This window comes from Harpia harpyja, chromosome 12 (genome assembly GCF_026419915.1).
Source record: "Harpia harpyja isolate bHarHar1 chromosome 12, bHarHar1 primary haplotype, whole genome shotgun sequence".
NCBI lineage: Eukaryota > Metazoa > Chordata > Aves > Accipitriformes > Accipitridae > Harpia > Harpia harpyja.
Genome location: NC_068951.1, coordinates 18,051,573 through 18,075,739, shown reverse-complemented (window position 1 = coordinate 18,075,739; position 24,167 = coordinate 18,051,573). Strand labels below are relative to the sequence as shown.

Genomic DNA, 24,167 nt, shown 5'->3' with positions numbered 1-24,167 from the left:
GTCAGAAGTTACGAATTGAAGACAAAAGAAGTCAGACAGCAGGGCAAAGACCTGGGAACAACCAAAAGTCGCATTGTGACTTCATTCTCTGAGGGACTCTGAAATGACTGAATTTGAGCTATCTTTATTAAAGTCTATTTCCCTAAAAAATTTTCTCATTTGACATCAAGTGCTGTGTGCTTTGCATTTATGCAGCAATCTCAAAACTAAAGGATTCTAAATTTCTTTTAAAACTTCATGAAATAGCTTCAACCACCAAAAGGTATTTGAATCCTTTTGAAATTTGAAATCCTTTTGAATTTGAAAAGTATTGGTGGAACAGACCACACTGACCTAAAACAAGTGCAACCAGGACAATACTTTAAATTGAATGTGTTGTTATTGAAAGGTGATTGTATCTTCATATTTTATATTTGTATCAGCAATAAGCTGCAGCGCATGTAGGGTCTATTGGTCCCATTCCCTAAGGCTGCAGAGAAGATCGAGTGAGCAAGATCTAACTGGAGCCTAAGCATTACTTGTGACCTGCTGGATGAGTTGCATCTCTGCATGGAGGACACAGCCTGCAATGATACATCTCATCAGCAAATCAAGATACATCTCTAAAGAAGAAAGGGCATCACCTTGTCAGTAACAAGTGCAGAAACTATCTTGTACAGATGGCGATATTTGCCATAAGAACTCATTGTAAACAAATTCAATAGCAATGTTTTCCAAGACTCATTCCTATCTTAAATGATAAGGACAAAAAGCCTCATATAGGACCAATAATATATTAGCTTCTCTTTCTTTGAGAAAACAACTCAAGACTTCCCTGAAAATAAGTACTTTTCTCTGTGACCCATCATGCCTCAAAGCACAGAAGCAATAAAACATGGTGCTTCATTACCACATAGCTGAAAGAGAAATAATGAGTTGTATCCCTGAATATTTTAAATTCAGTTATGATGCTTCATCAGAAGTCTTTGGAAATATAAAATATAAAAAGGATAAGACAATCAAATGGTTTAAACACTATGTGACAGATAATATTAAAGCTAACATCCATGAAGTTAGTGAAAAATGAGAATATCTTCTTGTTGATAATATTGATTGCATAAGTTTTCAATTATTTTTCCTCATCTGCTAGAAGAGGTTTAGAATTTCAAGAAAATTTTCATTTTGCTAGTCCTGGAGATGTTGAGGTATGTGCCCTCAAGGTGCTCATCTCAGTTAGGGTTATACATTTGACCTCTCAAGCACAGACTGTAGCTAATTTGAAAAGTCTATTTAAAAAAAACCGAAAACTTCTTATAGTTCTCAGTCCATGAGCAGAGGTTACTACCCCTCCCTTTAAAATGTGCCCACAGAAACAGTTGATTTGGGATGGAAATGTCTGCAGGGGGGTGAGGGACAGCAAGAACTACCTAAAGTATATTTGCTGCTGGAGAAAATTTCTTTGCCGTTGGAGGCTGAGGTTCCCACCACCTCCCAGTCACTTGTTCCTGTCCCCCAGCCAAAGCCTCTGCCCCACTTTTGTGCCAAGAGCAAACTCGATTGTTTATGCACTCAGGCTCTCGTAGCGGGAACTGAAAGATCCAGCGGGGTAGGAAAGAGCTGCTGGGTATGTGGTTCTGGGTGGTCAAAGCCTTTCAAAAGGATAATATGGTGAAACAGTTATTCTTCTAAAACAGTAATTGTTAAACTGGTTACTGTTTAACAGCCCTAATGTTTTTATCTTCTGAATCTTAAAGTATATTGCAGCACCTGGAAGTTGCTTTTGTACATTCAGTGAGGACTGCCTATTTTGCAATTTTCAGTTGTTTAAGTGTGATGAAGCCTTTATGATGTAACACATTTATTGGAGGGCAAACTGTAAGAGAAATTGATGACGTTCTTTGGCATTTCACTCTTTGGAGTGAAATTTTATCTGAAAGCACATCCAGTTGAAAGGAAAAGGGATTTCACTTCATGGCGTGCATAAGCTTTCAAATATCTGATTTCATTTTTTTGAAGCTTGTAAAACAAAATAATAATATCACTTGAACCTGATTTAAGCCATCTTCTCTGAATGTTTTTTTTATATTTTCAGGAAACTGGAAATATTCTGGAAGGGTTCAAACTAGACAAAAGCTGGATATGGTTTGTTTGTATGAAGAATTTTGTATACTGAGAGATTCAGTAGCAGGAATGTGCATGTTTCAGGAAATACCTAGTTCTCTTATTAAATGCTGCTTCTTTCAGTTTTTCAAAACCTGTGAAATGCATTATATTGATTCCTACCTCAGATGCAACAGCGGAAAAAACATTTTCCTTGTATAAACAGATTTGGATAGTTTGCAGGAACATGAAGTGCACTGATTTTGCTAAGCCCTGACTGCAAATTATTTTCAGTCCTACATGTAAAGACTGCAAAGAGTTTTACAAACTGATTTAAAGCAACATTAAATTATACAGGAAAATATTCAAATTGGAATATCTACCATTTTCAATAATAAAATGAAGCTTAATATAATTAAATTATGTATTTGGGCATACTAGAAATGTGTTTCCCTAACCATGTTTTGAGACATTGCTCCTAAATGTTACCTGGTTGTCCACTTGACCCTTGTTTCTATCCAAGAAAAGTAATCACCCTGATTATACCTCAGCCCTTCAGTACGAACAGAGCACCACAAGCACAGCAAGTTTTCTGTGGTAGTAACTCACTTGGGTGAAATCAGTTCCATTCTCAGCATTAACTTTTCTTGAAATTTACTGTTATGCATAAAATCCTACTTTCCCACAGAGACTCTGCAGCTCTGCACTCCAATGAGCTCTTGACTCTTCGGTTGGGTCCCCAACTCCAAAGCTTTGCTGGGACCACTCAGTTTCACCCTAAGACTGGGCTGCACCGCCTGGCTCTTTCCCTTGGTGACCCCCTCTCTGCTTCCTACTGAAATAGGTCTTCCAAGCCCTGCCATGCCCCTCTGTCCTTCATGCAACACTGCTGTGCCTTCCCCTCCCCTGCAGCAATGCAGGTGCTGATTATCCCCCTGTAACTCCTAGGGACACCAGCATGCACCATGTGGTGCTGGCACACCTCTCACCTTGGCAGCACACCAGTCCAAATACACACAGCCCTGCCCACCGGCATACGCCTGCCTAGAGGAGATGGCTGCCCAGCCAGTGCGTTCCAGCCCACCAAGCATCCTCCTTGCCTCTCAGCTGCAGGCAGACCATGGATGACCTATAGTCTCCATGCAGCCTGCAAGCAATATTTTGGGCAGGCCTGTGCCTGCCCTGTCCTCAGTGGAGACCATGAGGTTTTGACATCAATTTGAGCAAGTACAAAATCCTTACACACCTGTCTGACAGAAGCTATAAGTGGCTGCAACATTGTGAATGGGTGAGCGTCACCCAGAAGATTTTGCTTTACATTATTTCCCACCGAAACCAGCTGAAGTGCAATTTCCTAGTAGAAAGGTTTTGATCAGATATCAATAGATCAGCAAAATCAAAGGCAAATCACAAAATCCTTACTACAGAAAGCCTTTTCTTGGCCACACATGTCAAAGCAGCACAGCAAATTAGGATTACAGTGCAGTATCAAAGAGAATGACAAAAACTTTGCATCTTTCTACAAAGGGCTCACAAAGGACTTGGTACTGCATGTGCCACAGCCAGACACTGCCTCTGACATTGGTGACAAGAGCAGTGACACCAGGAATGCAGGAACTGACCTAAACTCCTGCTCTTATCAGATCATGCTGGCAGGATGGGCAGCCAGCCATGTGTCTGTGCTCTGAGAACAGGTTAGCACACCGGATGAAGCTTTTATGCCGAGCTCCACCCTGTAGGACTCATAAACAGAAGTCAGAACAAATTCCACCTAGAGGCAGGGACAATCCTGCTGACCTGCTGATGCGTACAGGCAGCCCTCTCATTGTACATCTTGCCCGTCCTGGGACAGAGGATTTTGGTCTTTCTCGCATATTTAGCCAAGCCATATGCAGACAGAGTACAAATCTAGATGTTTCGCCCAAAATGTGTTTCTAGAAGTGTGCTGGAGAGGGAGGGGTTTCAGCAGGAAACCCTATACACAGTATTTATTGGCTCTCCTACCTTCTGGGAGCCAGTGCTGCAAGTACACTGGTAACCTACAGGTTCAGTGTCAGTTGATACAGTGAGTCACAGCTGCTGGCCTGCTTCTAACTGCTCACATAGCACCATTTGTTTCCTGTTGCACGCAGCCTTGTATCAGACTAGAAAAAATTACCAGAAGAAAAAAAAAAAAATCTAGACAATCACTCAGTGTAAAATAGTGCTGCCAGGGCATCTATAAGTTTCACTGAAGTCAGCAAAACCTACAAGTAAATAGGGTCAGGCCCTCCCTTTACAACAAGTAGTAAGTATAAATATAAGTAATTTTTAAAAAGCCCTTGCAGCAATGGTGAATTTCAGCACGAATGCAAGCAGTGCTCATGCTCACAGAGATGATGACCTGGCACTAGAACTGCAAAATGAATGTCTCCAACACTTACCCACGGAGCAGAGCACAGGAAGATGCATGCAAACCACTGCTTTCTGTCGAGGAGCTGGGCAGCTAGGACAGCCCAGGAAGGTGAAGTGGAAAGAAAAAGACAGGCAGTAACTTTAGAAATACTAATGTTTTCCATACTGTAATACAGTCTCTTATGCAGCATGAGAAGAAGGCAGCTTTCGTGATTCCTTTTCACAATAAGGTAAGCCACAGAAATTGCCAAACTCTGGAGCTGGTCAAAGAGTTTTGCTCAAAGCAAAAAAAAAAAAAAAAAAGTTTATTAAAAAAATTAAGGGGGTTGGAGCATGTGCTAGGTAAGGCATGGTCTTCGTTCAACACCCCTCTCCCCCATTAATTTAGGAAAAAAAAAAAAAAAAAAGGTGATAAGTTCAAAATTGCTTATCTGTACTTTTTCAAAAGGACCATCCAGTTTTTCCATCTGAAAAAACATTTTTCTTCAACATCCCAGCAACACCGTGATAACTTCTGAAAAGCTCAAAATCAAAATGAAACATTTCATCTGAATGCGTTGTTTTAAATTGCCCGTTTGCTTGAAAATGTAAAGTGGTTCCTACTCCTGCTCAAGCCAAGCTCTATTTCTGCCCTCTCCTGTGGGGCAGCCAAAAGATACAAACACTACTCAAGGCATTGTGGATGGCTAGAACCTCGATCTTTGGCAGCCCACAATATTTCAAGGCAGGTACACAACTTGAAGCAAGAGCTCACCTAGTGGCATAAATGAGAGAGCAGACTTAAGGGTAATATAAGAAAAAAAAAACAGGTTGGCAAGAAGTAGAAGGAAAGAGCAGTGGTTGGGCAAGGGAGGCCTGAGCCCTGAGGTGGTGGACAAACATGTCTGGTTCAAGTTCTGGGTCACAGAATGGGAACATTACATGACTGAGCTAAAGCATCAGGTCATGCCCATGGGAAAGCACTGGGAGGCTGCAGCTTCCTCAAACTCAGAGGCCAGACCATGCTGCACAGCACAGGAGGATACAGCACAGAATTATAAAATCTGTCCATGGCACTGAGCTACCAAAAGCCTGCTCTGCAGATGCCCCAGTTTCTTAAGGAGACACCACCTTTAGCAACAAGCTAAAGCTGCTCCCGTAACTACTAGGTTGACTCTCTCTCAGTGGCTTTTACCAAGGGCATCTTTGGTGACAGACCTGTTTGTGCAATGTTGACATCTGTCCATCAGGAATATCTGCCCCCAGCCTTCACACACAGTGGCACAAGGTAGGTGCTTGATCCTGTAAATGACCTATGAAATGTTATCTGATAGACTTTGAGCATAAACTAAGATGCAATCTAGGTGCCACTGAGAAATGACTGATTGCACTGCAGCTAGATTGCCGAACAGCAATCAGATAACACCAGCTGTGAGCTCCTATTTGAGATGAACCAGAAATCTAGAGAGATCAAACTCCATAGGGTTTTACCGATGGTACCACATTACCCTGTACCAATCCATATTCACTGACCAGCCAAAGCCACTGTATTCTTCCTTTTCACCACCTCTTTCAAGCACCCTCACTCATGAGGCAGGTTATACTCTTGACAGTGACCTTTTAAAACTGCAGTATATAAAGGCAATACAGGGTAAAGCATTAGGCAAAGGCAGTATCACCGTTTTTCAACAGCAGCTTTTGACCTCAGTGCCTTCTCAGCTGCAATGGGAATCTCCTTACCTGACTGCAGCCTGCCAAGTCTGGCAGCCTAAGGGGGTTCTCTGGGCTCTTTAGGCAACAGAGACAGGACCTGCCAAGGACAGTTTAGCCCACCCAGATCAGAAACCCATTTCTTCCCTGCTGACTACAGAGATACAACTCAGCTTTGACTATGTGACAGCATTGACTGCACACCTAAAACGAGGGGGCATGAATACTGATGTATCACACGCGTCCTCTGATCCTGATAAGGTCAGCAAGGGACAACTATTTAAAATTATTTTTGGTAACCCAATCCTCACACTGTGACTGAGTTCACCATTTGTCAAATGGGAACAAGAGCACTTTCCCTCGTTGAGGAGATGCTAAGATCACAAGGAATTCAGACTGTGCAGTGATGAGGGTCATATGGACTCAATGATCTTGAAGGTCTTTTCCAACCGAAATGATTCTATGATTCTATGACACTTCAGCTAGTTGTATAAATGAGATGCTTTAAGTGACAACATAGGAAAGTTTTATCTTCTGTGAATCTGGATGGCAAGAACTGACCATAGATGCCTGACTTAGAAAGACAGTTGTAGTATCTTTAGTTTGTCTCTAGTGTTTAATTTGATCTTGTGATGCCCAAGGGCTCCTTTGCTGCTCCACCCCCTGCACAAATACGAATTACACTCAGCTAGTCCCCAAACTTTCAAGTCCGCGTTAACTATGCCTCCCCATTTAAGCAAGGGAAAATCATACTTGTTTGTTCTACAGAGAAGAAAGTGAAGTACCCCAGCTGTGACTTGCCCAACAGGCAGGTAGCAGCTAAGCTAACTCAGGGGCAGTTGATTTCCAGCCTTGTGCCCCTGCTCCTGGATCTCTGTGTAACTGTTTTTTGCTCTCTTCCTGTCTCAGCTTCTCAGTGGTTTACTACAGTGAGAGTCTGCAGGCTAACAGAGATATCTTGATGACTAATTGTTCTTAGCCTAAGGACAAAGATCTCTACTCACTGTTACAGATCCTGTGTTTCAAGGGGTTTTTGTTACTCCTCCCCCCCTTCCTTAAATATGTTTTCATCAGCAGGATGCAAGTTTGATTCATCCAAGCCACAGATTTCTTTGCCTGTATTTTGAAGTCTCAAGTAATGGAAGAAAATTCAGCAGTCCCAGAAAAGGAGGGAAAGAATTTCTAATTGTGTTTAAAGAAGAAAGTCTATGACTGTAACCACTATGGCATGGTATGTTTTGCAGGGATACAGTTTGATTGCAGATATGGTAGGCAAGAGGGATTCCTGACTAGGCTAATTGCTGTAGAGCTGCTGCAGATGCAGAAACCCAGCGGCAGATCACGTAGCATGCCACAAAATGCTGGAAGGACATATGCAAATACTTTTTTCTTCAGCCCAAATGCAAAAATGTGCACCTCCCTTTCTGCCACCTGTACTTGAACAGTTAATTTAACCATGCAAAAAATGACACTGAGTATCATTCTACTGGTGCAGGACCAGGCTCTAATTAAAAAAAAGAAAAATTAAATCTACTCTCCAAGACTCAAAAAAATGTGAAGCAACTTGCAGCTTTAAAGGTGAAAAAACTCCACAGAGTGGCAGAGGGAGAGCTGTCATGTCACAAGTGCTGTGTATGTAGCTGTGATATTACACATCTTCTGAACCTGCTGTCATCATGAAAAATGCCTGACAGACAACAGCCCAGATCTGGGCAGGAAGACAACCTTGTTAGCTTCAGGAAGGAGCACCGTGCAGGCAAAAAAGGTCACATTGCATGATCAGGGCCCATATTTGTAACTAATACAGGCTAATCTCAGGGTTTAGTATTGAATCTTTCCTATGTCTTTTTTTTTTCATAAACACAGAAATGATAAGCATCTACTGATTGCTGTATTAATTTAACACCTGTTCTAATTACACAGGATTAGTAGACTCTTTCCTTTTTAATGGGATTTTTTTAAATGTCAAAACTCCTTCCTATTCAACAGCTTTTAAGTCCTTGCACAGGAGAACCATTCTTTTAAAAAATCCGATCTTTTAATATACATGAGGTAGCTAGTTTTATCCAATAGCCAACAGACAAGCAACCAAAAAAGTCTGGCCCAGCTGGAACAACGTACCAAGAACAGCAGCCAACAACATGAGACTGTTTTGCTCTGAGCCTCTGTTACAACTCTCACTGCGTCTCTCTCTCACCAGAAGGAGCCAGCCCCCTTCTTCTGCCTCTCCCACAGAACTGGACCAAAGCAGCACAAAACAGGAGGTGGTGTGTCTTCAGAACATGAGTTAACAGCACACTTAATTTAGCCCACTCCTGATATTCAAACTACAGCTACGGGCAACCCAGCATACAAAGGTATTCCACCACAGTCCCTCTGCATCCCACAACATATAAACATGAGAAATGCCTCACAATCACAACACAGATCCCAAGAGAATCTTACACATCGGTTTGGGTGTACTTCTAGTAGATCACATTTCCTTAACAGATGAGGGGACCAGGGCTTTGCCAAGGCCCATCCAAGGCACGTAAGGACAAAGTGTGGGGTTGTGTAGCTGCCTTTGCAGGTAACCTCTGCCCTTTCTTTATTCCTCCCCCTCGGGTGAAAAGCCAACACATGATCGTTTCTGTGCTTGTTTTCTAAAAGACAAAGCAGCTGCCAAACTCATACCCCAAACCCATTCAGAGTTAGGGTTCCACAGGTTCCCTTCCTCATCACGGTGCCAGTGCAGAGAGCAAGGACATCATTAGCAGCACCAGGCTCCCATCCTGCCTCTGCCACTGAGCTGCTGTGGTACTTGGATAGTTGTACCCATTGCCTGGGCCTCAGGTCTCCCCAGCACTCTGCCAGCCTGGGGTGCTTCACTTGTGAGGTGTCTGGCATAATGACATCCTGATCTCTGCAGTTGCTCTAGGTATGTAAATAATGATAAACACTGTATCACCTTCTGGATACCTATCTTACCATCACAACACATCATCACACCAGCACAATACATCAAAACACATTATTTAGGACAATAAGGCTGAGATATATCAGATGATGGGGAAAAATCGAGTATTACTACAAATGATCTGCAGCATACTGTGCGGAGCAGATCAGAATGACAGGTTATTCGTTCCAGCTGAGTGCTGGCCCCCATGCTTGCAGCCTGCAGAGCTTGCACAGGTTCCTCTGTATGGTGTTGCCCGGTGCTCTGGGAAGATGGATTAGCTTTGGTGACACGCCATAGTAACACATACAGACCCAGGTCTGGCATAGTGTCCTGCTGCCAATTTCTCCTTGGAAACAGAAGTGCTGTGGCAAGCAAGGCAGAGGTATCTCAATGGCTCCAGAGAAACCAGCTGTAACTGGCAAGGCCAACAGGGACATTGTGCTGATGCTGGTGGCTGACCCTGGGCACATAGTCCTCTGGAGCACAGTGCTGAGAGCCTAGAATATGCCTTGGTGGCAATACAACTGTGCTTGTGCAGAGCTGTATCTGAGTAGGGGTCCTAAGAACAGCCCAAGCCTGAGCCACCCAAAAGTGCACCCAGGACACACAATCCACAATTCTTACCAACAGCCCACAGCTGAAAGAAAGCTGGCAGCACTCAACTGTTCCCACTAACCTGATCACTCTAGTTTCAGATATGCTGCCTCTTTGGTGCAGATCTCAAAGAAAAACTGTTGCCCCTAAAACACATCAGGAAATACATAAGTAACGTGGTATGTGTAAGCTGCACATGGAGTTGGTAGAAATCTGTATTTCTAGTGAGGGAAGCTAATTGTCATCTGAAATGCGAAGGAACAAATGTAGACCCACTCTGAATAGCAAGGCAGACTAGGGCACATGGGTAGCATGGGCATTTCCATTTCATTTTATAGGGAATGCCCATGCAGCACTGGCTGTGCTAAGAGGATGGGTGGGCTACAGCCCCCACTGCCTCCTAGTAAAGCCATGCCCACTTCTTGGGGCTGTAAGAGACCATGCCTCCCTCCCCACCCCAAGTTTCATGATCTATATTGAGAAAACAAGGGCTGAGAGGTGGTACAGGAAGGGGAAGTGGCTCGTTCAGGATCCTAAAGCAGAATAGGAATAAACAGAAGGTCTGAAACTCCTGCCCTCAATGCTAGTACTTTCTGGATCCTGAGACCACAACTCAATTTACATTCTCTAGGTGTAGGTAAATTGTGCTGCAATTCTGGATTGTATTGATAAGAAGCTGGCTTCAGAGGAAAAGGTATTCCATGGGCTGAGGTTCTCAGTTATATAAAACACAGCAGTGACACTGAATTGAAGGCACACATGTTAAATTGTGTGCTGTTGTGTGCTGACGGCCACAGCAGTGGAACAGAGACTAAGATCTCCATAGCAGTGGAACAGAGACTAAGATCTCCATAGCAGTGGAACAGAGACTAACATCTCCATAGCAGTGGAACAGAGACTAACATCTCCATAGCAGTGGAACAGAGACCAGCACTGTGCTGGCTGGGTGCATTAGTTTAACTCCTTATATCCTTTTTCTCTTGGTGTTAGAACTGCTTGGAAAAAAAAGCAGTGAGCGGTCTTAGGTGCATCTTTGTGGGACCGAGTGGTACACAGCATGGCTTACCTGGACAATTAGCTTATTTTCTTTATCGGGCAAAATTCGGTAGGTATAAACGCAATTCCGGAACCTAGAACAGATCAGAAGAGATATGATTAGACCATCTCCAGAAGGGAATCACACCATGGCACCCCTCCCCATGAGAAAAGGTATTGGAAGATCCCGAGACACACAGATGGCTTCATGCACAAGGATTTTAAACATTTCTCTTTGTTTCTTTCCCTGAAGTCTGTGAACTAACACAAACCTGAAGTGTTCCTGGTCACTGAGACATGTTTGCAGATGTCACTGCAGAAAGTGGTATCAGCATCAGCCTCAGAGCGAGCTATTCAACTCTTCTTCTAGCCAGAAAGAAAGAAAACACCAAATAGCTCTAGCTGTCAGTAGAGTGGGCATCTCAGGAAGGAATGAAAAAGCAGAAATCCAAAAGACACAGGGCCAAAATCAGCAATGAATGAGTAAATTGAAGGGCTAGTATGTGCATCAACTTGTATTAGAAAAAACAAATTATAGATTTCAGCTAAATCACAGTAAGACAGCTGATTGCTAGGCACATTTTCATGCACAAATCTTAAATAACAGCCTAAATGAAAACTTGTCTTGCTATCCTGGTGCAGATGCACCCTGTACATGTGCATCGGTAGATCAGCCATAACGAACATTTTGTCCCAGCTAAATTCAATTAGATTCTTATTTAAGGGGGCATGGAGGAGTCTTTTGCCCAGTGGAGGGCCACATTAATGCAGAAGAGCCCAAGAGAAGTCTGAGCAGTGCTGTAACGTGGCATGTGGGAAGCATGACGTTCCTCAGCAGCTGCTGAGCTTTGTGGAGCTTGCCCAAGAAGTGTTGACAAAAAAAAAAAAACATATTTTTACCTTTCTCCCAAGTGAACAACACATTGATCAAATCTTTTAAGATTTGCAAAGCACTCTTAAAACATACAATATGGCTGTAAGCCAGCAAACAACGCTGGTTTCAACCCCTTCCTCTCAAAGGAAAAAACCACAGTCCACTCTCAGAGCTTCCTTGGCTGTAACAGAAACACCGCATTACCTGTGGAATTGTCATGAAATGTGGGTTGAGGTCAGCCCCCCAGCTGGGGAGATCAGGCAGATGAATAAAACATCTTCATCTCTTTTACAATTATGTTGTGAGTCTAACCATCATACGCCTTTCAGAATCACTCCATGCAGGAGAGAGGAAGAGAGATTGCCAGGATTTTAGGCAGCCTTACACAAGGAATCACAAAGAGCAATTGGAAATGAAAAGAAATTACATATAAATCATAGCTGAGTTTTTCCAGGGTGTTTGGAGGATTTTGTCATGTAGCCACATGAACCTGTATCTTTTGATGGCATTAATGCAAAGGACACAGAAGGATTAGAAGTGCTCCCAGAGCTCAGTACCACTTCACTAAGCGACGTAAGACCATTTCACAGGCACGTATTCATTCACATATCTGAGGATCTGGTACAGAGCTGGAAGTCACAGACATGATCCCCAACTTCTTTGGATTGCCACAACACTGCTAATTTCACCAAGCCCAGGGCAATCAACACCAGATGAGTATATGCCCCAAGGAAGGGTATGGGTTTTGTTTTTATCTGTCAATGCAGTTCTCTTACACCATTTCCTCCTGCTGATATGCAAACAGGGCTAAGCAGAACTGCTCATGCAGCTGATGAGAGAAAATTTGTGTGTGTGGAGATTATGAACCGATAAACAAACCAGCTCAATGGCTCTTGCATCACAAGAGGACCCTCCTTGTTACCTTCACAGAAAGTGCCCCATCGCACAGGCCTTACGAGGCTGCTGTCATAGTTGTAAAGAGGTTTAAGCTGAGGACAGGTAAGATCAGTGGAAGTGCAAGGAAAGAAGGGCTGTTGGGTGAGACAGGAGCAGGGAGGAGCACTTCCTAGCATCAAAAGCAGGAATCCTCTTTAGCAGTCCCCTAATTTAGTGCATGTGGATGTAGAAGACTGGGACTCTTACTCCATTTCTACCCTTAGGCTTTCTGTCCTCAGTGTCCTGACTGTCAAGTTATGTTGGCCCAATTACTGTCACATTCCAGGTCCTCCCTAAAAACTGGGTTGAGTTCAGAATTGCTCAACCACTGTTCAGGCCGTCTATGTGGGGGGTAAATACAACATCAGCCTCAGCTTAAACATGTCTCCAAGTACTTTGTCATCTCTCTGTCCTCTCAACAAACCAGAGGAGAAAAGGGGACAAGGCTTGTATTTTCTCTTTCCCCTCCTGCTGTATATGTTTTTTTGCACAGGTGATGATGTGCATATTGGGAGTGCCTGGAAATCCTAAACAGGACTGCCATGTTAGGCATGGTGATAAGTGCACCATGAGAGAGGCTGTCCCCACAGGGGGTTGGAAATGGCATCTCACAGGCTGTGTCCTCTGAGAGGGATCCTAAAGCTGCAGCTAGCCTTTGAGGGTCATCTCTAGCAGTGTTGTTAATCCTGCAGCCATTCACACATGAACCACCAACAGAAGATCCCCTGGAAGAATGATACCAGTTCAGGTGCTGCACACTGTGAACACTAAGCAGGCTCAGTTTTTATTTCAGGATCCAGGCATTCCCCACCAGGTAAGTCAAAGAGCCCATTTCTTGTCAATAAACTGACAAATCAAATGATCCAGGCACAGAGAAAGGAGGAGGAAAATGGCTTTGCTTCTTGCCTTTTATGGGGCAGCATGACCAGTAGAGCAGAGGACAGCAGTGCAGGGGGAGGAGCGTTCCCTCTGCATTTGCTGACTGTTTCAGCTCTCTGCTAGGTTAAATGCTGCTGCTCGAAGTTTCAGAAAAGGCAAGGAGGCACTCTTAAAAGGCCCTGCAAATACACCTTCCTTACTTGTCTATATTTATACAAACCCTGTTTTCCTAAGCAACTCTTCAAGAAAAACACTATTTCATTCTATGATATAATAAGTGCTTTTGCTGGATTTTGACTGATCTGCCCAATAAATATTAGAGCTTTGCAGAATATGACACTTCTTTTTCAGAGCAAATTTCATGGTTTTTTGGTTTCCTTATCTATACACAGTTGAGACTTTTTCACTTTTCTTTTGTGAAAACCTTTTGCAGTCAGGCTTTCAATTCCCCTCTCTCTCTCATTCTTTATCTCCAGCCTCTCTGTTTTTTTAAACAGAAGTAACTGAAGAGCTCAAACTTCAAACACCTTCCAGTCAATAACACAGCTGAAACTGATACATCTCTGAGGAAGTTTTCAGCTTCAGCAAAACTGCCCATTTGTCAGGATGACATTCAGAGGGAAAGACTTATTCACCACCTTTAACCCTTTCTCTTCACAAACTAACTGCAAACCAGCATAAGCTGAAAGCTTGTTAGGTACTTTGACAGAAATTTGTGTGACATTTCTCAGACTGTAATTAATGCCAGTCCTTTGCACCACAGATCCATCTGCTCTTGGCTGACAACGCTGGGTACTCCTCATTTCTTTAATCAAGCCATTCACATTAGCCACCTCAGAATGGATTTAAGAACGTAACCTTTGGCTCCCAGTTCAGAAAATCCTGGTCATGATATTGTTCCTATTTCCTGATCCCATGTCTCTCAAGTCACAAAAGGCTTTCAAAGTTGGCTGTGTAAACATTTACAATGGAAAAACTTATGCAAATGCATGTTAGTAGACATTTTTACAGCACCTTCCCTTTCTATAATCCTCACTATCAGTCTGCAAAAATATTTTGTGTACATACTGGTTACAAGGCAACTCAAAGGGGTCATACTAGAAACACTCAATGGAAGCAACAGCCTATTCTAGTAAAATGTTCCCCGACTTGCAACTTGGGCCCTCAGCCCATGCTACATGATTGCCTGTCCTTCCTCCTGCTTGTCCTGGCTATTCATCTGCAGCCATCCTTCTTTCTCTGCTCCCTCCAGCAAGACAAAACTCTTCCCCACATTATTACAAACATCTTAACAGGCAGGCACAGAGGATCTCTGCACTTTGTGAACACCCCCATTACCCAGCCACAGATTGACAGTCCAACACCTACGCTTACAGGGCAGTTACCCAGCCCCACGCTTTTCTGCAGATGAATCCTCTGCAGCAGACTGTGCTGTCACCAGAAGCCTGACCTCAGAGACAAGCAGTCAGACCAGAATTATAAACAGCAGCACCGCCTTTACCATTGCAAGAAATCTACTTTCAGAAAGAAACTACACTGAGAAACCTGCTTGTAATTTAATGTGGGGTAAGGATGACATAAATTCTATTAATCTGCTGCACAATGGCAGCAAAGAGGATCTGACAAGCAGAACAGGGTCCCACAGAGGCTCTCTTGATCTCTCCTAAGCAGAGAGCAACTGTCTTATCTCTCTGTAATACAAAGTCAAATACCTCAGACTTCACCTACTGACTTCAATCTCCTCTTGCCCCTGCACTCCTGCCTCCAGGAATAACACCTGCCGCCCACAAACCCAGGGCAGGAGGCCTTGCTCTCTGGTCCCCAGCTCCAACCCAGAACAGGGAGGTCAGGGCTGTCAGCACTTCTCTCCTCTCCCTGTTTCCCACATGAAATATTTACCCCATGAGCCACATTAATGATGCAGGTAGAATGACCGCTGTGCCGGGTGTATCATGCACAGCTCCAGGAACTATTTCAAGCCTTTTGCTGAATGGGACACAGCATTGTACAAGCAGGTGGGTCAGACACACACTGAACCAGAGCAAGAAAGGTGCCTGTGAGGGTACCAAGCTCAGTATTTGAGCTGTTAAATGTAAATACCTGACCCAAATTGTTAACACGCTCAAAGAGGTCAAGAGGTTATTTTTTCTCAGAGCACAGCCACAGTATCTTTCATTATTCTCTCCTTTTGAATCAGGGGAAAAGTGGTGTGAGCAGTACAACAGCAAAAGAATATGGATTTGTTCAGCCTGGCCCTGCTCCCAACCCTTCCCTACCCTGTGGCCCAGTCAGGTGAAACCAGCCATGCTCTGATGTGGCCTGCACCTTCCCAGTGGGTACAGTGGCTGTTTGCCTCTGTGCTGGAGAGGATGCAGGGTGTTACCCCCTGCACAAGCGGCGACAAAAGTGGCCGCATGAAGCGCAAGGTTGAAAGCTGTACTTACAGCACGCAGAGTGCATATGCTGAAGCAATTGACTCACTGGCCCGCACAAGGAAGCTGCCATCCTTGCCTACTTTGGAGAGCAGGTCTTCGGCTCTGGAGCGAGTGATGTTGCCGTGGTACCAGCACTGATCCATCGCTGGAGCTGGAAGAAACCTGAATGCCAGTACAGAAGCTGCCAGAGCTGCCTGTGTGTCTCTGTGTAACGATCAGGCAGCTTCAGCTCACCAGCTTCCTGTTTCAATAGTACAGAGAGGGAAAGGAAACTCAGCCGCGGACAACTTCCTCAACTCAAACAGCTCAGAGAGGGAGCGTGACATGTTCCTGCAGCCCCCGCTCTCCCTCTTCATGCTGCAGCTGAAGCAACTAGCAAGCCCCTGTTCCCTGCCTCTCCCTCCCCCTTCATGTCCTAACACTCCGTATCAAAAAGTCCCAGCTGGGCATCTCTTCTGTTCCTCCACTGATTCTGTCCCCCAGGCTTTGGTGGCCTGCTCTCCCATTTACGATCTCTTGCCAGACCCTTTGAGTTTCCATCTTTTTCTTGTCTGTCTGTCCTATCCATTACAGGTGTCCATGGGGAGTAAATCTCAGACTGATCAGAAACACACCGTGCGTTAGGATACTTAGCACTGACTGCCCCATTCCTGCCTTGTCTAGTCCTCACGTCTAGCTAGGTGTGAGAAGGGAACTTCAAAGAACTGAAAGAAAAAAATTACCACTGCATGTTTCCATGCACAGAAGCATACTTAGAGGCTGATTTGCTCTGGGGATTTGTGACGAAAGCTCCCTATCAGCTACTGTGAGATGGATTCAAAGATCTTTCCTACTCTAAATCCCCAAAGGTAGGGTAGAGCAAAGCCATGTCTGACAACCTGCATCAGAGAGAGGAGAACTGGAGCTTTCACTTCCCTTTTCTTTGTCTGTACATCTGCCCCTTGTCTCTGCTGTGTGGCATGCTCAGCACTGCATCTCCAAGGCAAAGCAACAAGGGGCATTTTTGCAGCAGGCAAGGACACTGCTACAGGGGCACTTTGCATGGCAAATTTGGATGCCTATCTTGTACCTCTGTCGTGGTTTAACCCCAGCCAGCAACTAAATACCACGCAGCCGCTCACTCACTCCCCCCCACCCAGTGGGATGGGGGAGAAAATCGGGAAAAGAAGCAAAACCCGTGGGTTGAGATAAGAACAGTTTAATAGAACAGAAAAGAAGAAACTAATAATGATAATGATAACACTAATAAAATGACAACAGCAATAATGAAAGGATTGGAATGTACAAATGATGCGCAGTGCAATTGCTCACCACCCGCCGACCGACACCCAGCCAGTCCCTGAGCGGCGATTCCCCGCCCCCACTTCCCAGTTCCTATACTAGATGGGACGTCCCATGGTATGGAATACCCTGTTGGCCAGTTTGGGTCAGCTGCCCTGGCTGTGTCCTGTGCCAACTTCTTGTGCCCCTCCAGCTTTTCTCACTGGCTGGGCATGAGAAGCTGAAAAATCCTTTACTTTAGTCTAAACACTACTGAGCAACAACTGAAAACATCAGTGTTATCAACATTCTTCTCATACTGAACTCAAAACATAGCACTGTATCAGCTACTAGGAAGACAGTTAACTCTATCCCAGCTGAAACCAGGACAACCTCCAACCACTCTGCCTTTGAAGGCAGCACTTCTGCAAATCCACGTTTGAGCTATACCAAAAAGCAGCAGCTGAGCTGGGATTCTGAGTACAGAGGGTGAGTTCCCAGGAAAGGCGCAGACACTGCTAGCCCTATGCAACCCTCACCTCCCAGAGCCAGGACAAGTGCTGGAACCATGGTACTTGGATCATGTATGGAGTGCTGCCCCTGTACACTGCATGGACAGCAAGGTAGGAGAGAGCAGCCTATCACCAAACTGGGAGACACTAGAATTTATGGGTATGGAGAGGGAGAGTAGACCAGTACAGCTCAGCATTCATCCCTGCCAGCATTCCTAGTGCTTTCAGTTATCCAGATATCTATTCTGCAGTGTCCACCTTAATCTCTGCCATTGAGATTAAACTGTGGGCACCAGCAATTCAAAATTGCGCAGCCAGCATAGGACCCTGCTAAATGGGCAGAACTGCAATGTGCAGGGCTTCCTGCCCACACTGAGCAAGCACTGTCTACAGACCAAAATTAGCTCAGCTGGACCTGCCCTTCAGCTTCACCCAGATCCACATAGGGCTTTAGGAGCCAAACTGCCATGGATTCAGGTGCCTAAATGGAGTCAGATGCTGAATGCCATGAAGTAGCTCTTCACGGACAGTAGCTGTAAGCTCTTGTAAGCTACAGAGAGGTTACAAACCCTATTCTCCCCACTGAGGAGAGTGTCTGCGTACGGCAAAGGGACTGTGCAGCTCCTTTGACAGCCCTGCCTGGCCACAGTGTGCTGCCAGCCTCACCTGTACCAGCTCCTTGGGACTTCTGATACTTACAGTAGCTTCTCTGGAGCACAGCTGCAGCAGGAAGCAGAACAGCTCTGAATGTCAAACCACTGCTTGACCTCACAGGGCTCTCTATGCAATGGACCCATATGTGGATGCAGAGTGGACAGAGCTGCTGCACAACATAAGTTTTGCTGGAATGAAACTGTGTTTGGAGAGATTCTCCTGACCTACTGCAAGTTAACAGAGAGGTACAAGCCCTGGTTAGACATCTGAGACTGATTAGCTGTGTACTGAACACTTAACTCCTATCTATCCCATCACCAACTTCAGTTTTTAGCAAGCTGCTGCTATTTCCTTCAAATGTGTCAATCCCCTGTCCAGCCACACACAACTCCTTGTCTTGGAGACATAAACAAGGGGATGGGATCCAAACACGTGTGATGATTGTGGCAATAAGATGATGTGCAGGCTGGTTTCTGTGAGTATTTCTTTGTCCTAAAAGAAAGTGCAGTACAGCTCCAGCTGCTCAAAACGTGAATCCCAATCCCCTAACATAAACAGCTCTGTGATCCCTAATGGCTCAGTTGCAACACTGCCTGAAGAGGAAATGGCGTCTGTTTTACTTCTCATGGTGCTGGCGTGTGAATGCTGCAGCGCTGGAGAAAGACCGACCCCTGCGTGGTCAGCATACAAGTGCATGCATATCCTGAACTACCTGATTCCCAAAGGACAGTGGTAACTTCTTCTGTCCTGCACAGAGACAAGAGGCTGTTCTGCAGGAGATACTTAGAACATTCATTTTCTTTCCATTTGTGCCTGTGTCGGAGAATGCTGGTAAGTAGATCTGAGGAAGAAGAGATTAGAGAAGTTATCTAGACAGGAGCTAGAGTGTTTGCCATAGAGGGGGAGTGCAGTGATCAGCCTGCACCAGTTACATGCCAGGTGATACTACAAATGTAGCCAGCACAGCCCTAAGGTTTCCACAAGGAATAGGATGTGCTTCAAATAGTCTACACTGTTGTCCCACAGTAGGGACAAAACACCGTATAAGAGCTACCCTTGTAGAACAAAAGAATAATGGGTACATCTGTCAGACAAATCCAACACAGACTCAACAGAAGCTTTTAGATAACTGCAGCAGCAGTATTTCATTTAAACTTGAGAGAATGAGGCCACAGACAAAGAACTGGGACACGTTTTGATGTTGAATAGTAATAAATTGCAGCCCTGGCAGTCTATGGACAAAGGAAACATTACTTTTCCCCCATGTTAGGGTATTATTCCAAGCTGCCTCTCAGACATTGCAATAAACGCTTTATCTAAACTTGGTTTGCTACAGATGTCCAGGTAGTATTGTACCAGCTGGCTGTGAACTCACCAGCCTGTCCAGAACCAGTGGATAAATTCTGTAGCATCATTCAAGATGCACAGGGGTCACCCAAAACCCCCACATATATCCAGCCTGCACACTGCATCAGCACAGGCACTGCCAGGCTTGGTCAGATGAAAAGTTCTCAAATATGCATTTTCATGTCATAAAACAAAAGTATTCCATAGTATGCCTGACGAGGGAGATTAAGTCTATAGGACAGCAGTTAGCCTCGCTGAAGTCTAAACATAACATTCCCTCATTAGGTATCAGTAACAGGCTATTGACCATAAGGTGTATTTAGACTCTGGCCTACATACAAAGAGCACATGAGTAATACCCACAAAGTACTGGTTAGCTGAGCCACTCCATGCTACTCCAGCCTACCTTGTTACTGACCTGCTGCTTGGGAAGGGCTCAGCAAATTACAGGTGTATTTGTGAAGGCTATGAGATCTCTTCACTCCATTGGTACCTGCAGCCTCCAGGTGCCCTGAAACAAACCTAGATAGTGAGAAAAATCAGGGCCCCTTCTCCCACTACCCGTGAAAGCTATCAGCAATAAAAGGCAAGGATGCAGACACTGAGCAAGCAGAGACTCACAGACCTGAGCAGTGACAGTGCAAAGGATCCTATGGAACCTGCTAGTGTTCCCCAAAGGGGATGTGTTCTGAAAGCGCTCTAGAAAGATATTTTTCTTCACCAACAGAGCAAACAAATATACTTTCCTTGGAGCCATTCCCCTGTACACACACACAGAATACAGCACATAGCAAACAAGCACAGACTAGTTCATAAAGCAGAATTTTGTCCAGAGGCACAGGTAAAGCTTTTCTAGCTCCATCTGCTCTGACATGTCTCCCTTGGTACCCATTCATTTCTGGTCACTCCCCTTGTACTACTCGCTGCATAATGCCTCCTTTCAAATCACACCGTAGCCTCAGAATAGCCTCTCACCAAAACTGGGGCTGTTTCCTTCAGAAACCTGCTGAAAATGTCTACATTGGAAAGCCTTCCAGCTTGAGCACTCTCATGCTGCTCTGGACTTGGTCAGGTCCCCTTCCTCTGATACCTGCGCCTCTGCAATTTGCTGGAAGTGGGGCAATGTTATTTGTTTGACACACTGCCTCATATGCCAGTGATACTCTGTAATAACAACAGCCATGCTTGCAAGACATTGGGTTGTCAGCAATAAGAGCAGTTGCTGTGTCGATCATAGCTTAGCACTTGTTAGAAAGACCAGCAAGTATTTCCCCTCCTGACCACAAATTGGGAGCTCCCTCTGCAGACCTGTCCTGATCCTGCAGTTTCGATACAGGCAAAATGCCATTTCTGCCACTTGCCCTGTCCCCAAACATGGCAGGGCGGGTCCTGGTGGCCTGCATGGGTCGTGCTGTCATTGCCCAGGGAGAGGGAACAGCTGGAGCACATGAAGCTGTGGTTTTCTTACACACGAGAAACTGCAGCTTCTCAGTGCCGTGTAAGCAAAAGGGCAAATGAGCAAGAACATACAGTATGGGAAGTAAGGAGAAGGCTAAGTTAGACATAAGTCCCTGGAGGTGGCCTGGGAACTCAGTAAGGCAGCCCCAAATCCACTGCAGAAGTGGGCAAGGAATATCACACAAGCAAGGCACCCCACGGCCTTGCTGAAATGAGAAGACAGCAAGCCCTGAACACTAGAGTTGCAAGCAAGTGCTACACTGATTGCAAGCAGTGCACCTAACCAGAGCCAAAGCAGTTTTCTGAAGAAGGTAACTGCAGATCTAGGGCAGTAAACCCAGTGTCCTCTCTAGGACTTTATCTACAACTTATTAAATACAGCTCAGCATAAAAATCACTGCCTTCTGTTCCCACACAGTCCCTACACTATTAGCATGCGCATCCCTAATCAAGTCTATCAGAGGCCTCAAGGTGAGAGGCCCTATACAAAAGTCATGCTTGTTTTGAGCACATGATGTTTAAAATGGCAGCCCAAGGAAAAGGCAAGAAGGGAGAACAGGCAACAGAAAACAAAACCAACCACATGTTCAGTTTTAGTATGTTTAATAGACTTCATAATCTAGACGCCACAAGCCAATGCCAAACTAAGGGTGCAGGAGGAACACAAAAAAAACTTCTGCTGAAAGATGAGAAGTGACAATGAAAAGAAGTATCAGCAGAGGTGATTTCCAGAGGGATGCTGATGGAAAGGCTCAAGACTCAGCACTCTGATGGAAAGGCTTGCTTCAAAGTGAACATTACAAAGATTATCTCTTCATATTGTTGGTGGGTCCCATATTCAAAGAGGCAGGAGAACAAGGGTGACCCATCTGGCCCAATCCCCATGTACTGCAAATCCGAATAAGCACACAGGCCCTTAAAGAGGATGCTTGGTTTTGTCCAGTGTGTTGGATTTAAAGGGCTTTTGTTGAGGTAAATTCCTAAATCTCTTCGACCCTTTGGGTCTGTAGGATGAGCGTAGAGCAACCAACTGTCTTGGCATCTAGCATCAGGGGGAGGTGGGAAGGCAGTAACACTTCCATGACATCCAGAGGGAGGTTCTACTAGCATTTCAACCCGCTGGCCTCCCTCAAAGTCCACCCCGTGATTGTAGCTGACAGCCTGGATTCTGGCTCCCCTACTGCTCCTTGCATTGCAGTAGAGGACCTTCCTGCCACAGGTGTGCACCTCTGCTACCTGGGACTCCACTGCGCTCTCCTCCCCCACGAAGTTCCCCAACTCCCACGTTGTCCCATGGTCAGAGCTGATGAAGCAGAAGGCATGAGGGGTGGGGTGTTGCCTAGGGTCCAAGATACGATAGGCATATGCAGGAATCACAAGGCTCCGGGCCTCGTTGAGCAGTTGTAATCCATGACCCGGCCCCACTGCAAAAGTGGCCCAGTTCTTGTACTCAGTGCTAATGGTACTATCGGTGACATCCTGGGCAGTGCTCCAGGTGCGTCCTTGGTCCATGCTAGTGACGTAGCAGAGACGTACCAGGTTGATCTTTGTCCTGAGCTGATGCTGCTCAGAGATCTTTCCTGGGACAGCTATGAAGAACAGGATCAGTTTCCCTGAGACCTCATCATAAACAGGACATGGGTTCATAGATCGGTGGTCTTTCAGCTGTGCACTGACAATGGTCTCCATGCTATTCCACTGCCAGAGACCGTGTGAAGGGAGACAAGAATGAAACACACCATTACAAACAGATCCATGTTACAGTGTGAGGGTGCCTGGATAAAAGTTACAGAAGAGCATGAGAAGAACAGAAGAGAGCAAGTTAGTGGATAGAGCAAGAAACGGGAAGACAATATAGTGGCATCGCCAAACATAAGTGAAAATTATTTGGATGACACAATGCACATACACTTCGCCAAACAGGTGGGTTATGTCCTTTTAAATTACTACTCACTGAGGAGCCGATAGCTCTGTATCTCAATGCAGCTAGTGTCTGATGACACTTTAAAACTACAGTAGCTGAATTTTCAGAAATTCTCACAAGTATATATATATATACACACACACATACATATATATGACACACAGACATGCCCAGAGGTCAAAGTGTGCTGGTACAGACACTCCGTTGTCTCAGTGTTTCTTAGGAAGTCATCTAGATAACTGAGCCCTTTTCAAGTATCCTAGATGCTGACAAATTCCTTTCCATTCAGACTCCTATTCCTCCATTTTGATCCATGTGTGAATGGGCATCCCAGCCTACACTGAGGCACCTTGCTAGAGCTGATTGCATGGCTTTACACACTCTGGTGTGGAAATTTGGACCCTGAGTTGTCCAATGCAGAAAAGAGGTCACAGAGCAGGTATAACTTCCTTCCAAGCCCTGTCTTTCTTTAAATGAACAGCACACAACACAATCACATTTATAACACTAACATTGCAATTAGAAAATTATTCCTACGTAGTGTTATTGGCTTCATAAAAGAAGCAGTATTTTCCAGTAAGATAATACTAATTAGCCTTTCTACCCTGACTTGCCGATTACCCTTTTTGGTCATGTCTTATCTTTGTCTATTCAACCAGTATTAACTTTTTTGGAATATTTAATATTTCCATTTTAAGAAACTCTAGCATGTGAACACAAATTACTAAGTTTATGACCATCTGAGCCCTACTTAACTGAATTACAGGGGGTTACACAAGATGCCACCTGAATGGTATGACTCTGCAGGTGCACTCAGAGGCTGCTTCTGCTAGGCAGACTCGAGCTCTTACGAGTCTATAATCTGAGACAACCAGTCACCAATGAAGGACTGGAATACAAAAATATAATGACTGCCCGCCCCCCCAAGACATTAATGCATTTGCAAATGCAAAAAATGATTATAAATAGAGTATCCACCACCCCCAGTCACCCAGCAAGATAACTGTTAATAATAACTGGTAGATTAATAAGGTAGCCAATTCACTGGCATAGACAAACCAGATGACACTCTTCTGCATGGGGAGCCTAGCTGTTCTCAATTGTTTTTTAAACAGAAATTAGTCCCAAGAAGATGAATTTAAAAAAAATAGTCACCGAT

The 24,167-nt window shown here is 44.7% G+C and overlaps 2 protein-coding genes across 8 annotated transcripts in view; both read right to left on the bottom strand.

Moving 5' to 3' along the window:
- Positions 1-16,084, bottom strand: part of INPP5D (inositol polyphosphate-5-phosphatase D) — a 55,376-nt gene extending 39,292 nt beyond the window's left edge. For 4 of the 5 annotated variants that reach the window (XM_052803454.1, XM_052803457.1, XM_052803455.1 and 1 more), the window contains exons 1-2: positions 15,863-16,084; positions 10,761-10,824 (exon numbers count right to left, since the gene is read on the bottom strand). In XM_052803454.1, the coding sequence (XP_052659414.1) occupies positions 10,761-10,824; positions 15,863-15,996 (198 nt within the window). In that variant the 5' untranslated portion in view covers positions 15,997-16,084. Of the gene's footprint in view, positions 1-9,724; positions 9,841-10,760; positions 10,825-15,862 lie in introns of those variants that run through there. The other variant, XM_052803456.1, reaches the window with a different exon arrangement.
- A 5,617-nt stretch (positions 16,085-21,701) lies between these two features.
- The window catches only part of NEU2 (neuraminidase 2), a 35,481-nt gene continuing 33,015 nt past the window's right edge, over positions 21,702-24,167 (bottom strand). For all 3 annotated transcript variants that reach the window (XM_052803712.1, XM_052803709.1, XM_052803710.1), the window contains one exon: positions 21,702-22,782. In XM_052803712.1, coding sequence (XP_052659672.1) covers positions 21,844-22,782 — 939 coding nt within the window. In that variant the 3' untranslated portion in view covers positions 21,702-21,843. The remainder of the gene's footprint in view (positions 22,783-24,167) is intronic.